The 14,510-nt window shown below is 45.5% G+C and overlaps 1 protein-coding gene across 2 annotated transcripts in view; it reads right to left on the bottom strand.

The window, feature by feature from the left end:
* Positions 1 to 14,510, bottom strand: part of ANTXR2 (ANTXR cell adhesion molecule 2) — a 136,295-nt gene that overhangs the window by 114,395 nt on the left and 7,390 nt on the right. For both annotated transcript variants that reach the window (XM_077301081.1, XM_077301082.1), the window contains exons 2-3: positions 13,136 to 13,207; positions 7,436 to 7,507 (exon numbers count right to left, since the gene is read on the bottom strand). In XM_077301081.1, coding sequence (XP_077157196.1) covers positions 7,436 to 7,507; positions 13,136 to 13,207 — 144 coding nt within the window. The remainder of the gene's footprint in view (positions 1 to 7,435; positions 7,508 to 13,135; positions 13,208 to 14,510) is intronic.

Here is a 14,510-nt window from a genome sequence, read left to right as displayed (position 1 = left end):
AGTGTGTATCCAACCTTTGCTTGAAGACTGCCAGTGAGGGGGAGATCACCACCTCCTTAGGCAGCCTATTCCACTGCTGAACTACTCTGACTGTGAAATTTTTTTTCCTGATATCTAGCCTATATCGTTGTACTTGAAGTTTAAACCCATTACTGCGTGTCCTCTCCTCTGCAGCCAACAGAAACAGCATCCTGCCCTCCTCCAAGTGACAACCTTTCAAATACTTAAAGAGGGCTATCATGTCCCCTCTCAACCTCCTTTTCTCCAGGCTGAACATTCCCAAGTCCCTCAACCTATCTTCATAGGGCTTGGTCCCTTGGCCCCAGATCATCCTCGTTGCTCTCCTCGGTACCCTTTCAATTTTATCTACGTCCTTCTTGAAGTGAGGCCTCCAGAACTGCACACAGTACTCCAGGTGTGGTCTGACCAGTGCCGTATACAATGGGACTATGACATCTTGTGATTTTGATGTGATGCCTCTGTTGATACAGCCCAAAATGGCATTTGCCTTTTTTACCGCTGCATCACACTGCCTGCTCATGTTTAGTTTACAATCCACAAGCTTCCCCGGGAGGTGGTGGGTTCTCCATCCTTGGAAGTTTTTAAGCCGAGGCTAGGTAGCCCCCTGACAGAAATGCCAATTCTGTGAATTTAGGCAGATTGAAAGTGGGTGGGCAGAAGGGACTGGGTCAGTGCTTGGCTCTCGTGGCTTTCATGTCAAGGGAAATGCCCACTTCGGGGGTCAGGAGGCAAATTTCCTCCAAGCCACACTGGCCAGGGATTCTGTCTTTTAGGGTAAGGTGACCAGATTTCAACATTGGTAAAGTGGTACACCATTGACTTGGGGGGGGGGGGGTCTTGATTAAAAATTTGGTCTATATGGAGCAACAACATTTTTCATAAAACGCATAGAACACAAAAATAGTATTGTAATATATATATTTTTTAATGTCAACCTAAGTACAATTTGCCAGGTACCCCCAGATGTCCCTCCAAAAGTGGGACAATCCGGTCACCTTATTTTATGGGGGGAAGGCATCACCAGGGCATAGAATTTGGGTCACTGTGGGTGGGCAGGTAGTTGTGCATTCTGAAGGGGTTTGGACTAGATGACCCTGGAGGTCCCTTCCAACTTGATGAATCTACGATTCTGTATTTTTTTAAAAAAACTTGGAAGTTTCTTTGAATGAAGCAGTTGTGATGGAAAAAAACTGATGCATCGTTAGAAGTATGGGAAAATGCAATTGTCCAGGTGTGCGCGTTTATAAAGGGAACAGGACGGGAGGATGTGGCACTGTTTGTTATATGCTTTATCTCGTTCTCAGTGACTCATCTCTCTAATTCTCTGTGCAGCCAAATCTCTGGATACTTAAATCCAAAGACTGGAGCCATGAGCAAACATGACAGGAGGGCAAGGTCTGAACTGGGAACTTCCTGGCCTGCAGCAAGCTTTTGCCAACTCTAACTTGGAAAATTCCTGGAGATTTGGGGGTGGGGGTGGGGGTGCCTCGGAAGGGGAGTGAGCATCCCCAAAACTGACACATCAGCCTCATACACATTCTCCATGCCCCTGCTCCCAACATCTCTGACGGTTGTAGTTGTGAGTTTCCTGCGTTGTGCAAGGGGCTGGACAAGATGACCCTTGGAGGTCCCTTCCTACGCTATGATTCTATGACAGGTAGCTGCTTACGAGAAACTCCAATGGCTGCTGATAATAGAATTTGAGACTTATCCCAGTTTGAGCTAATTGCCTTTGGGAGAGTTTATCCAATTTATACTTGACAGAGAGCATTGGAAACAGCTGTTAAATACCAGAGCCCTGCCTATTACTTTTGTTACATTATGTGAAAAATTCTGTAAATATTTCTGTTTATGAGCATCAGAGTGATTTGGAAACAAGCAATACAGCATATATATAGTAGATATGTTTATATATATATATACAGTAGATTTGTTTATAGAGTCAGTACTATTTATACACAGGCCTGTTTGGTTTCGGATACTTGTACTTTCTCCATATACTACTTTTTGGTTTGGCTAGAGCTTTCTACAAACCTAACAGTCTTTGTATATACACAAACATCCACAGGGGGTTAACCTCCCCCCCCCAAATAAAAACCTCCTAAAGCAGAAATGAATGCCCTGAGTGGTTATTGCTAGACAACCTTCCAATATTGCTAGCCTTCAAGCCGAGGTTTCTGCCAGTAAAAGGCAGTGCGAGGAGGCAGGGCCCTTCCAGGACTGCTTTGGCCTTTGAGGGATGACACATTAAAGCCAAGGCAGCAATAGCCACAGGGCAACTTGCTATCATGTGATTTGTATGACTTACCACATGCTACCACGTGACTTGCATGACTTTGCAAGACAGATGTACGCCATGCAAGCTCTGGAACAGCTTGATGCTTGCTACCATTCAACAGCATATTCCCAAGAATAGGGTTAGGGTTAGGGTCAGGATCAGGGTTAGGGTTAGAACAGCAGTGGGATGTACCAGTTACTTTCAGATAAGTATCTATAAGACCCAGGGTCAAGACCCCATTCCACCATGGAAGATCACTAGGTAACCTTGGGCTAGTCACACAGTTTCAGACTAACATAGAGTTGCCAATCTCCAGGTGGGGCCCAAAGAATTTTCGATTGATTATGATATGCCTTGCATTGTTTTTAATGCACTGTTTCTGATCATCTAACCCAAACTTATTGCATTGTTTGTTGTCTGTCTTATACTGTTTCTATCACATTGTTTCCAAATTTTGTCATTGTCCCATGAGTCTCACTGATAACGGCGGCCTGTAAATAAATCACCCGTATCCCTTTAGCAATATAAAAACAGAGTCTCAGCAAAGATACTGCAGAGAATTATTTTTTTAATGCCAATTTCAATGTCGTTAGAGGGAGAGCTGGACAAGCTCAAGGCAAGCTGGACGTGGTTAAACAAGAAATGAGAAGACTGAACATCGACATTTTAGGAATCAGTGAACTAAAATGGACAGGAATGGGTGAATTTAATTCAGATGACCATCAGGTATACTACTGTGGACAAGAATCTCGCAGAAGAAATGGAGTAGCCTTCATAATCAATAAGAGAGTAGGAAAAGCAGTCTTGGGATACAATCCCCAAAATGACAGAATGATCTCAGTTCGAATCCAAGGCAAACCATTCAACATCACAGTGATCCAGGTCTACGCCCCAACCACTGCTGCTGAAGAGGATGAAGTTGATCAGTTCTATGAAGCCCTACAACACCTTCTAGAAGCAACGCCCAAAAATGATGTGCTTATCATCATGGGGGATTGGAATGCTAAAGTAGGAAGCCAAAAGATAACCGGGATAACAGGCAAGTTTGGCCTTGGAGTACAAAATGAAGCAGGGCACAGGCTGGTAGAATTTTGTCAAGAGAATACAATGGTCATAGCAAACACTCTTTTCCAGCAACCCAAGAGACGACTCTACACATGGACATCACCAGACGGTCAACACAGAAATACACAGAAATCAGATTGACTATGTGCTCTGCAGCCAAAGATGGAAAAGTTCTATCCAGTCAATAAAAACAAGACCAGGAGCTGATTGTGGTTCAGATCATGAGCTTCTTGTTGCAAAATTTAGGCTTAAATTGAAGAAAGTAGGGAAAAGCACTAGGCCACTCAGGTATGAACTAAATCATATCCCCGACAAATACATAGTGGAGGCGACAAATAGATTTAAGGAATTAGATCTGATAGACAGAGTGCCTGAAGAACTATGGACGGAGGTTCGCAACATTGTACAAGAGGTAGCAACTAAAACCATCCCAAAGAAAAAGAAATGCAAGAAATCAAAATGGCTGTCTGAGGAAGCTTTACAAATAGCTAAGGAGAGAAGGGAAGTGAAAGGCAAGGGAGAAAGAGAAAGATACACCCAATTGAATGCAGAATTCCAGAGAAAAGCTAGAAGAGATAAGAATGCCTTCTTAAATGAACAGTGCAAACAAATAGAAGAAAACAATAGAATGGGGAGGACCAGAGATATTTTCAAGAAAATTGGAGATATGAAGAGAACGTTTCATGCAAAGGTGGGTATGATAAGGGACCAAAATGGTAGGGACCTCACAGAAGCAGAAGAGATTAAACAAAGGTGGCAAAATTATACAGAAGAACTATACAAGAGTGAGCTTAACATCCCTGATGACCACAATGGGGTAGTTACTGACCTGGAGCCAGACATCCTGGAATGTGAAGTCAAATGGGCCTTAGGAAGTCTGAGCAACAATAAAGCTAGTGGTAGTGACAGCATTCCAGTTGAACTATTCAAAATCTTAAAGGACGATGCAGTAAAAGTGCTACACTCAATATGCCAGCAAATTTGGAAAACTCAACAATGGCCACAGGACTGGAAAAGGTCAGTTTACATTCCAATCCCAAAGAAGGGCAATGCCAAAGAATGTTCAAACTACCGCACCATTGCACTAATTTCTCATGCTAGCAAAGTTATGCTCAAAATCCTACAAGCTAGGCTCCAGCAATATGTGGACCGAGAACTTCCAGAAGTACAGGCAGGATTTCGAAGAGGCAGAGGAACTAGAGATGAAATTGCCAACATACGCTGGATCATGGAGAAAGCTAGGGAGTACCAGAAGAACGTCTACTTCTGCTTCATTGACTATGCTAAAGCCTTTGATTGTGTGGAGCACAACAAATTGTGGCAAGTTCTTAAAGAGATGGGAATACCAGAGCATCTTATTTGTCTCTTGAGAAATTTATATGCAGGTCAAGAAGCAACAGTGAGAACTGAACATGGAATCACTGACTGGTTCAAAATTGAGAAAGGAGTTCGGCAAGGATGTATACTGTCGCCTTGCCTATTTAACTTGTATGCAGAGCACATCATGAGAAATGCGGGATTAGAGGAGTCACAAATTGGGATCAAGATTGCAGGGAGAAATATCAACAACCTCAGATATGCAGATGATACCACTCTAATGGCAGAAAGTGAAGAGGAACTAAAGAGCCTGTTGATGCGGGTGAAGGAGGAGAGTGCAAAAGTTGGCTTGAAACTCAACATCAAGAAAACAAAGATCATGGCATCCGGCCCTCTCAATTCCTGGCAAATAGAAGGGGAAGAAATGGAGATAGTGACAGATTTTATTTTCCTGGGCTCCAAGATCACTGCAGATGGGGACTGCAGCAAAGAAATTAAAAGACGCTTGCTCCTGGGGAGGAAAGCTATGGCAAATCTAGACAGCATCCTAAAAAGCAGAGACATCACCCTGCCAACAAAAGTGCGTTTAGTCAAGGCTATGGTCTTCCCAGTTGCAATGTATGGCTGCGAAAGTTGGACCATAAGGAAGGCCGAGCGTCAAAGAATTGAGGCTTTTGAACTCTGGTGCTGGAGAAGACTCTTGCGAGTCCCTTGGACTGCAAGGCGAACAAACCGGTCAGTCCTAGAGGAGATCAGCCCTGACTGCTCTTTAGAAGGCCAGATCCTGAAGATGAAACTCAAATATTTTGGCCACCTCATGAGAAGGAAGGACTCCCTGGAGAAGAGCCTAATGCTGGGAGCGATCGAGGGCAAAAGAAGAAGGGGACGACAGAGAATGAGGTGGCTGGATGGAGTCACTGAAGCAGTAGGTGCAAACTTAAATGGACTCCGGGGAATGGTAGAGGACAGGAAGGCCTGGAGGATCATTGTCCATGGGGTCGCGATGGGTCGGACACGACTTCGCACATAACAACAACAAGAGGGAGAGCTCTGGACTGGAGTCATTGTGGTGCATTGGTTAAGGCTGTTTGATGGAATGCTGGTTCTTTGAGTCCTCACTGAGTCAACATCTAAACACTGCCTCTGAAATCTAAGATCTGGTCCCAGATTAGTCCTTGTGGTTTTACGACCAGCCTCTGGCACTTCATCTTGGGACTTGTAAAGAACTTGCCGTCTTCCAGGCAGCACAGATGTGTAGTCTCTCTTCACCACATCTGATGCAAATGAAAATTAACAGATGGTTCCCCTTCCAGATTGCAGCCAAAGCTGACCAAGTTCTCCTTTCATAGCAAATACAGATGTTCTTTTCCCCCAAATATTGAAGTTACACTCATAAACCTGCTCTGTATAAAATCCTCACAATTAAACAATCTTGTATCTCTGCCTCTTGGGTGAAACTGTAAAAAAGAAGATTATTTTGCTTTGTTTTTAGAGCCTCTGTCTGATAAATAACCACCTTTTCTTTCATGCAAACCTGCAGTTTCTTGATGGCCCTGGAAGGGTGGGAGTTAATTAATGCTGGCCACTGAACAGACAGGCAAACCGGTTGGAGGAGAAAGCACTCAGGGGCGGGACCGCCACCCTGAGTGGGTGTTGTGATGAGTGGCACTTAAGCCATGAGACCAGCTCCTCCTCCAAGGCCTTACCAAAAATATATTCTGTGGAATGGATTTGAGGAAAGCCCATTTCTTCTCTGTGGCTAATGGGCTTGCACTACAGGAAGGCAGGCTCCAGTTAACATCAGCTTATACTGCCAAATGGTGACCACAGTCAGGAAAAGGGAAATGTCTGTAAGGTCCATTGAGAATGCTCCCAAGTTTCTAAAATGTAACATGGCTCTAAAAATACCAGTATTGATTAATATAAATTAAAAACACCCAAAGGCTCTATGCATAGCCTCAGATAAAATCAGATCTATATCCATTGAGCCTTTGGACGTTTTTTATTTTAAACGGATATTAATAAATACTGGCATTTTTAGAACTACATTACATTTTAGAAACATTTTGGTTCTACCCTCCCTCCATAGGCCTACAGTCGTTTCCCTTTTTATTAACCAGTTTCTGGACTCCTCTTTGGGTTAAGTTTTTTTTCCTTTTCGTAGCAGACGCCTGGTGAGTTCTTGCTCAGTGGAAGTCTTCAAGCATTTTCTTAAAAAAATAAAACATAATTTTAAAATGTTACTTCTAAATTTAATATAAAGTACACTGTCCATGTGCTTCAATTGTGTTGCAAACCAATTCGGGCCCATTTTGGGAGAGAGTTGTCTAAAAGTATTATTGTTGTTGTTGTTGTTGTTGTTGTTGTTGTTATTGTTATTATATTTCTAGCTGAGGGACTCAGCAACTATTATAAAAGTAGCAAAGTTTTTACTGGCAATTTTAAATGAAAATATTTTACGACAGATTTTACATCTGAAACTGTTTGAAATTTTCGTTTTATGCTTTGCAATTTTATGCCAATAAGGGTACTCTGAATCGATGATGATGATGATGATGATGATGGGCGCACATCAACTGGGGATGCTCCAGCTTCAGATTTCCTGCATCCAGCGGAGACTTGGATGAGATATCCTCTAAGGCCCTCTCCCACCCCGGAGAATCTCATACTGCCCCTCAAAATCACATTTGCTGCTTTGCTATCCTCTGATCTCATTAGCACTCAAAAAGACAAGCCGTAATGCACTTTGCTTACCTGTCTCCTGTTAATGGCAAAATGACCTGCGCTTGGCTGGCAAACACGATGAAAGATAATCGCATCCGGGGACTGTGAAAGACAGGAAAACATCCATCTCAGACACATAAATCAGAAAGTCACAAGCAGCATGAACAGCCTCACCAGGCCAGAGCACGACTCCAAAGCTCCCCGCGATTTGACCTTTGTTGCAATCTCCAAGTAAACACAAAACCACACAGGAAACGTCAAACTTCCAAAATGGTGCAGCAAGCTCCATATTTCAGCCTACATATGCTGCTGTCCCAAGAGCCAAATCTTTGAAGGAATTAATACAGTCTTTTTGGTATCATTCTCTTTACATAAACCCAGTGCAGGCCACTGCCAAGCACTCTGTCCAGTCTGGCTGGCAGTGCAAGGCCTTATTGAAAGCCAGCTTGGTGTAGTGGTTAGGAGTGCGGACTTCTAATCTGGCATGCCGGTTCGATTCTGCGCTCCCCCACATGCAGCCAGCTGGGTGACCTTGGGCTCGCCACGGCACTGATAAAAATGTTCTGACCGAGCAGGAATATCAGGGCTCTCTCAGCCTCATCTCCTTCACAGGGTGTCTGTTGTGGGGAGAGGAAAGGGAAGGCGGCAGTAAGCTGCTTAGAGACTCCTTCGGGTAGCGAAAAGCGGCATATAAGAACCAACTCTTCTTCAGTAATATCAGGGCTCTCTCAATCTCACCTCCCTCACAGGGGGTCTGTGGTGGGGAGAGGAAAGGGAAGGAGACTGTAAGCCACTTTGAGCCTTCTTCGGGAAGAGAAAAGTGGCATATAAGAACCAACTCTTCTTCTTCAGTAATATCAGGGCTCTCTCAGCCTCTCCTCCCTCACAGGGTGTCTGTTGTGGGGAGAGGAATGGGAAGGCAACTGTAAGCCACTTTGAGCCTCCTTCGGGTAGGGAAAAGCGGCATATAAGAACCAACTCTTCTTCTTCTTATCAGAACTTGAACAAGCAAGCCAAAAGATGCCAGGCATGGACTGCAATTGTGCAGCTCCAACCAGATCTGGCTAAAGGAGGTAAGTGCAGAAAAACTTACTAGTAGCATAGTTACAAAAATGCTCTTAATTTCCTTTACTCAAGAACCCAAAATTCTCTTTATTCCAGAACCCAACAATCCATTTCTCTCCCTATTTTTAGGAATTTGGAACCGGGTTCAAGTCAATTCCTTCGCATTCAAAAGAGAAATCCAAATTTGGAATTTATAATAGAATTTCACTCTGCAGATGCTCAGAGGCAGGCAGAGTCTTCTCAAACCTTCCTGTCCTCCTTTCTGGAGCAACCTCATTAAAAAAAAATCACCCTGCAGAGCTGAATTTACAAAACCACACAGAGCATCTCTGAGTAGAAGAATGGAGAACTACAAAGAGAAACCAAAGAGAAATTCCTCTTTTGAAAAACTGAAGGGGAACAAGAGGAATCAATGGCTGTATCTAAAAATACGCCTGCTGGTAAAAGAAAGGCCATTACCAATAATCGCACTACCAGAGAAAACATAATGCTAAGCCTCTGAATTCCAGGGCTGGGAAGCCGCATCAGAAGGCCATGATCTCTATGCCTTGTTGTTGGCCCTCCAGAGGAACTGGTTGGTCACTGTGTGAGAGGCAGGATGCTGGACTAGATGGACCCCTGGTCTGACCCAGCAAGGCTCTTAAGATGTTCTCATGAATGCCTCAGCCTCTCTGCCCTGTTGCTGGCCCTCCAGAGGAACTGGTTGGCCACATAGTGAGACACGATGCTGGACTAGATGGACCACTAGTCTAATCCAGCAGGCCTCTTCTGATGTTCTTATCTTTGCTGGCTCCAGGACACTTCTGTTCACTGAGAAACTAGAAGTTCTTTGTTGGCTCCTGGTATCCTTCATCCTTCTCCCTCCTCCTTCTAAACTCAAAAACACTGGCCATGCTACTTCCTGTAAAAGTTGGGGATAGGATCTGCAACTTTCTTTATTGACAGAATGTGTTTATTGCTGAATTCTGGACCTTTCTCCTTATTAAACATTTACCAAGTGAAATGACTATTTATGGTCATGTCGACCCAACCGCCCCTCCCAAAACAGCCAATGGTGGGTCTGGAGGGATGGAAAGGGGAAGGGCCCCGAGTGAGTACCAGGGGTAGTCAAACTGCGGCATTCGCTGGCAGGGGCTCCTGGGAATTGTAGTCCATGGGCATCTGGAGGGCCGCAGTTTGACTACCCCTGATCTACACGGCTTTGCTTCCCTGCAAGATTCTGCACAGTTGTGCCACTTCTAGGGTTTCTCAAAGCCTGAAGAATGTTTCAGGGGTTTCTCAGTGATGAAAAAGTTGAGATAGGCTGGGTTAGATCTTCTGTTTCAGGTACAAGAATGGTCAAGTATCTTTTTCATACGGGGAATCAAGGGAAACAATTATGAAATCCCATCTCAATGCAGCCCACAGTTCATCTTCCAAGATCCCACAAGGTCTCGAGCAAATTAACCCTTCCAAATCTATCATCAATGACCCTCTTGTGGTGCAGGGTGGTAAAGCAGCCAACATGCTGTCTGAAGCTCTGACCGTGAGGCTGGGAGTTCGACCCCAGCAGCCGGCTCAAGGTTGACTCAGCCTTCCATCTTCCGAGGTCGGTAAAATGAGTACCCAGCTTGCTGGGAGGTAAACGGTAATGACTGGGGAAGGCACTGGCAAACCACCCCGTATTGAGTCTGCCATGAAAACACTAGAGGGTGTCACCCAAGGGTCAGACATGTCCCTGTGCTTGCACGGGGGATACCTTTACCTTTTACCTTTAAGTCCCATGAAGTCAATGGGCTTAGAAAACCCTGCTCAAGACTGCAGTGTTGGTCTCCCAATTTTGTCTGCCATTTTTCATGAACATGACTGGGGAAGGCACTGGCAACCACCCCGTATTGAGTCTGCCATGAAAATGCTAGAGGGCGTCACCCCAAGGGTCGGACATGACCCGGTGCTTGCACAGGGGATACCTTTACAGGGGATATCTATCATCACACACACATTTAACCAAGTCTCAACAATCTATCCTTTCTGGAGCATATTCGGGCCTTAAAAAGCCGGCGAGGAACTCCTCCTTCCACTTCATTCACACAGTCGTATTTGTCTCCATACCTGGCAAGTCCCTGGAGTAGTGGAAACCCCTCACGCCATCTGTGGCTTCTGCCACTTTTGTAGCATCCCGAGGAAGAGGCCACTTTTATGATTACACCCCGTGATTGTTTAAAACAACACGCACAAGAAGCACCATCGTAAGGGGAAGCCCAGCACACTCACAGCCCCTGCCAAAGTTCAAGGCTCTTAAAAGACAGAAAACATGCGTTCTGCTGCTACTGCAGACCTAGATCTCTCCGAGCTGCAAAATGGGAAACAGATGTACGACTCATAGCAGAATGAGCTAATTCCTCTAATGAAACTTGCTCTGCGCTTTCACCATATGCTGCTTTGGACGGCTTTTGTCAACCATGAGGCAGTCCAGGGGTTTTTTGGTCTCCCTCCACCGTTTGCCGTTTAAAAGAAGGCAAAATCCTAAGACGCAGTTAAGAGCCGGTCAGTAAAGAATGTGGCCGAATCAGTTTGATTTCAGCCAATTTGCAGAGAGAGAGGGGGGGGGGAGGGAGGGAGAGAGGGAGAGAGGAGGAGGGAGTTCCCTTCTGGCTACACAAAAAGGATGACCAATGAAATAATCCTTAGATGAGACAAATATCTTTTTTGCCAGGGACGGAACGGCCAAGTGGCCTCTTCCGAACCCGCTGATTAGAATCTGCTTATCGACTTACGGACAAGGTTTCATTCCTTATTCTGTGGGGGGAAATCAGGCCTGGGCCTTTCAGAAGATGGATTGAAAGCCATAGGTAATTAGGCCTCCCTCGGTCACGTGACTCCTCACCAGCTGTCCATGCTCACAGCCGAGTCCTGTGTCTCATTTTTTCCCATAGAAAGCAATTAACCACAAGCATGTCTCCCCTGTCGCTGCCCAAACTCCTACTGTTGACCCTCTTCTCACTTTGTCCTCCCATCCTGGCTTTTAAAATGTTCCGAATTCTGAACAATATATGCCGTTCGAGCATAACTCAGTGCATGCTTGCTCACATTCGGGAATGTAGTTCGTTAACCAGCTGAGAATGATCAAGGGATTTTTCTAGCCCAGGGGAAGCCCTGCTTGTGTCTCTTTCAGGCGGTTTCAGGTTCCACCTGCCTGTCCACATGTTGGCAAGCTGTATGGACAGGAGTGGGCCCATAGCGTCAGAGCCCGTTTAAGGATTTGGGGGGCCCTAGAAGAATACAGGAGCAGCCAGGCGGGGAATGGAAGGGCCCCCAACAGAGGAAAGAGGTGTCACTCTGAGAGCTCTTAAAATAGGAAAAAGGGGAGAGAAGAGAGAAGCTAGGCCCTGATCCATGGGAAGAAGGCACTATGCAGGGCCGTTAGAAGTGCAGGGCCCGTGGTGTGTGCTACATGGATAAACTGGCCCTGGGAAGCGACAGATAAAGCATTTGCAGATATGCTTGACTGTGGCACCCAGAGATGTATGGGATACAAATCTGCATTTATAGATCATGCAAAAAAACACAGACACCCAAGAAGCATGCATGGCACATGCACAGCCAGGGCTCTAGTACATTATCAGGTATGCAAGAGAAAAAAAAACACAGTGTCACATAAGGAGGAACAATGGGAAAAACTGCTTTACACAGAGAATGAGGAAAAGGTGGAAATCATTGCCAGAGGGTGTAGTGATGGCCACAGGAATAAACAGCTTTAAAAGGGGATTAGAGGGATTCATGGAGGACAAGTATATCAGTGGCTACTAAGCCCGATGACTGAGGAGAACCTGCACATTCAGAGGCACTAAGCACTAAGCCTCTGAATCTCAGTGCCCAGAGGCAACTTCAAGGAATGCCTCGACCACTAAGCCCCGTGGTTGGACATGCAGAGGAACCAGTTGGCCACTGTGCAAGATGGGAAGCTGGGCTAGATGGGCATTGGTCTGATCCAGCAGGGTTCTTCATAGGATCTTATGAAGTTTTCGGCCTCTATGCCCTAGGCAGCAGGAAGGACAAATGACTAGTCTGAGGAAGAGTGCTTGCACTCGAAAGCTCACGCCTTGAATAAATCTTTGTGGGTCTTAAAGGTGCTATTGGACTCTATTTTTGTTGGCCTAGGGGAGACCAGCTGCTACTGGGTCTTATACCTGGCCATGTTCAAAGCAACAGAAGTTGGTTAAGTGATGCACCCTAACAATGCGCCAGGCTTTTTCAACTCAAGCCCGAAACTATATTTCATGCAACTATATTTCATGCACTCCAAAAATTAACGAAAGGCAAGGGCTTTGGAAAGTGAATAGAACAAACAGCCCAAATCAACCATATGCAGCATTCCACATACATTTCAGGGACTGTGATGCTACCCATACTGAAAATCAGGCCAAAAAATGTGCAACTAAGCAGCTTACAATCACTTTCCCTTCCTCTCCCCACAACAGACACCCTGTGAGTCAGGTGAGGCTGAGAGAGCTCTAAGAGAACTACTCTGTGAGAACAGCTCTAACAACTCTGTGACTAGCCCAAGGTCACCCAGCTGGCTGCATATGGAGGAGTGGGGAATCAAACCCAGCTTGCCAGATTAGAAGCCACCACTCGACACGACGCTGGCTCGGAAGCTAGGAAGCGGCAGGGAGAACAACTTACCTCACAAATCTGTCTGTCAGGTTCTTGACAAAGTGGAAGATTTGAATCCAGTTACTCCCAACACTCGAAGATCTGAAACGACAACAAAAATCTCTTTGTCACACTGCTCAAAGCCAATATATTTGGTTAAAATATTTGCTCCAAACTGGTCTCTTTTTTTAAATTCTTTGTATGCTTTGGGGTTTGGTTCTTCCCAGAACATTTGCTTTGGCCACCATCCAGTAGCTGGAAATCCTTCTAGAAGCACACAATGTTAGGATTGCCACCTCTGCTCCCCGCTCCGCTGTCCAAGACAGGTAGAAGACAGAGAACCCGGCAGGGACTAGTTCTTTATGGGCAACTGTTTCGCCCTCCATGCTCCAGGTCTCTGTCACACGCGCCAGGTCTGCTCTTTGTTCTGCAAAATAGTTCTGCAGGGTAGAGGTTTTGTTGTTTATCGACCTGGTGTTACACAGGACCAGTGTCAGAGGCGGGTTGATCACTGTAGCCAGGAGATCTGAGAATTCTCTGGTGGTGGGACGTTTGAGGTGGTTCCCCATTGCCTGCCTCTGCACCACAACCCTTGTGTCCCTTGGAGGAACTACCCCCCAAATCCTGGGAGATCTCTTGTCCAAGTACCAGCCAGGATGAGTCCTACTGAGTTTCCAAGATCTGACAGCATCAGGTTTATAGGTTGGCCAGCAGCCCTTTCGGGTAGGGGGTGGGTGGGTGAAATGAGACTGTGTTTATTCTACAAAGTTGTATTGGTCTGCAAGCCACCCTGAGCTATAAAAAGAAGCAGGGTATAACTGTTTTAAATACCATATAAGAAAAGCGGAGCCTTGTTTCTGGTTGCCTTGACTGCAGAAACCCTCATGCTTTCGTACTATGAACAAGTTCTGGATGGTGGAATCCCCAGTTGACCACAATTCTGGTCCAGCACAGCCCACTGCAACCGAGCTGAATGCATTACAATACAATACAGGAAGCTCCCTGCAAGCTCAGTGGGACTGCTAGCCCACAAAAGCAAGTCACTTAATCTTTTGGCTTCTGTTAATTTGCCACAAACTCAAATCACTTGACACCCACCCTAACCGTCTCTTGCTGCCTCACTAACCCATTTCACAAACCGTTGGCCACAGGTTAGTGAAAAGAGCGCATAACGTTGCAGCATATGAAACAACAGCAATGCAGTTGCATCCTGCATCTCCTCTCTCTTTTTCACCGAAACAGGAAAGCATCTGCTGAACTGTGTTTCAGTCACCTGTCCGCTTTAGAAGAAGAGATGCCTTTTATACCCAGCTTTGTACTACATGAAAGAGTCTCAGTGTAGCTTACAAACACCTTTCCCTTCCTTTCCCCCAAAAAGGCACCCTGGGAGGTAGGTGAGGCTGAG

The sequence above is a fragment of the Paroedura picta genome, chromosome 10 (assembly GCF_049243985.1).
Source record: "Paroedura picta isolate Pp20150507F chromosome 10, Ppicta_v3.0, whole genome shotgun sequence".
Lineage (NCBI taxonomy): Eukaryota > Metazoa > Chordata > Lepidosauria > Squamata > Gekkonidae > Paroedura > Paroedura picta.
Note: the sequence above shows the minus strand (reverse complement) of the source record. Positions and strands in the feature narration are given on the sequence as shown.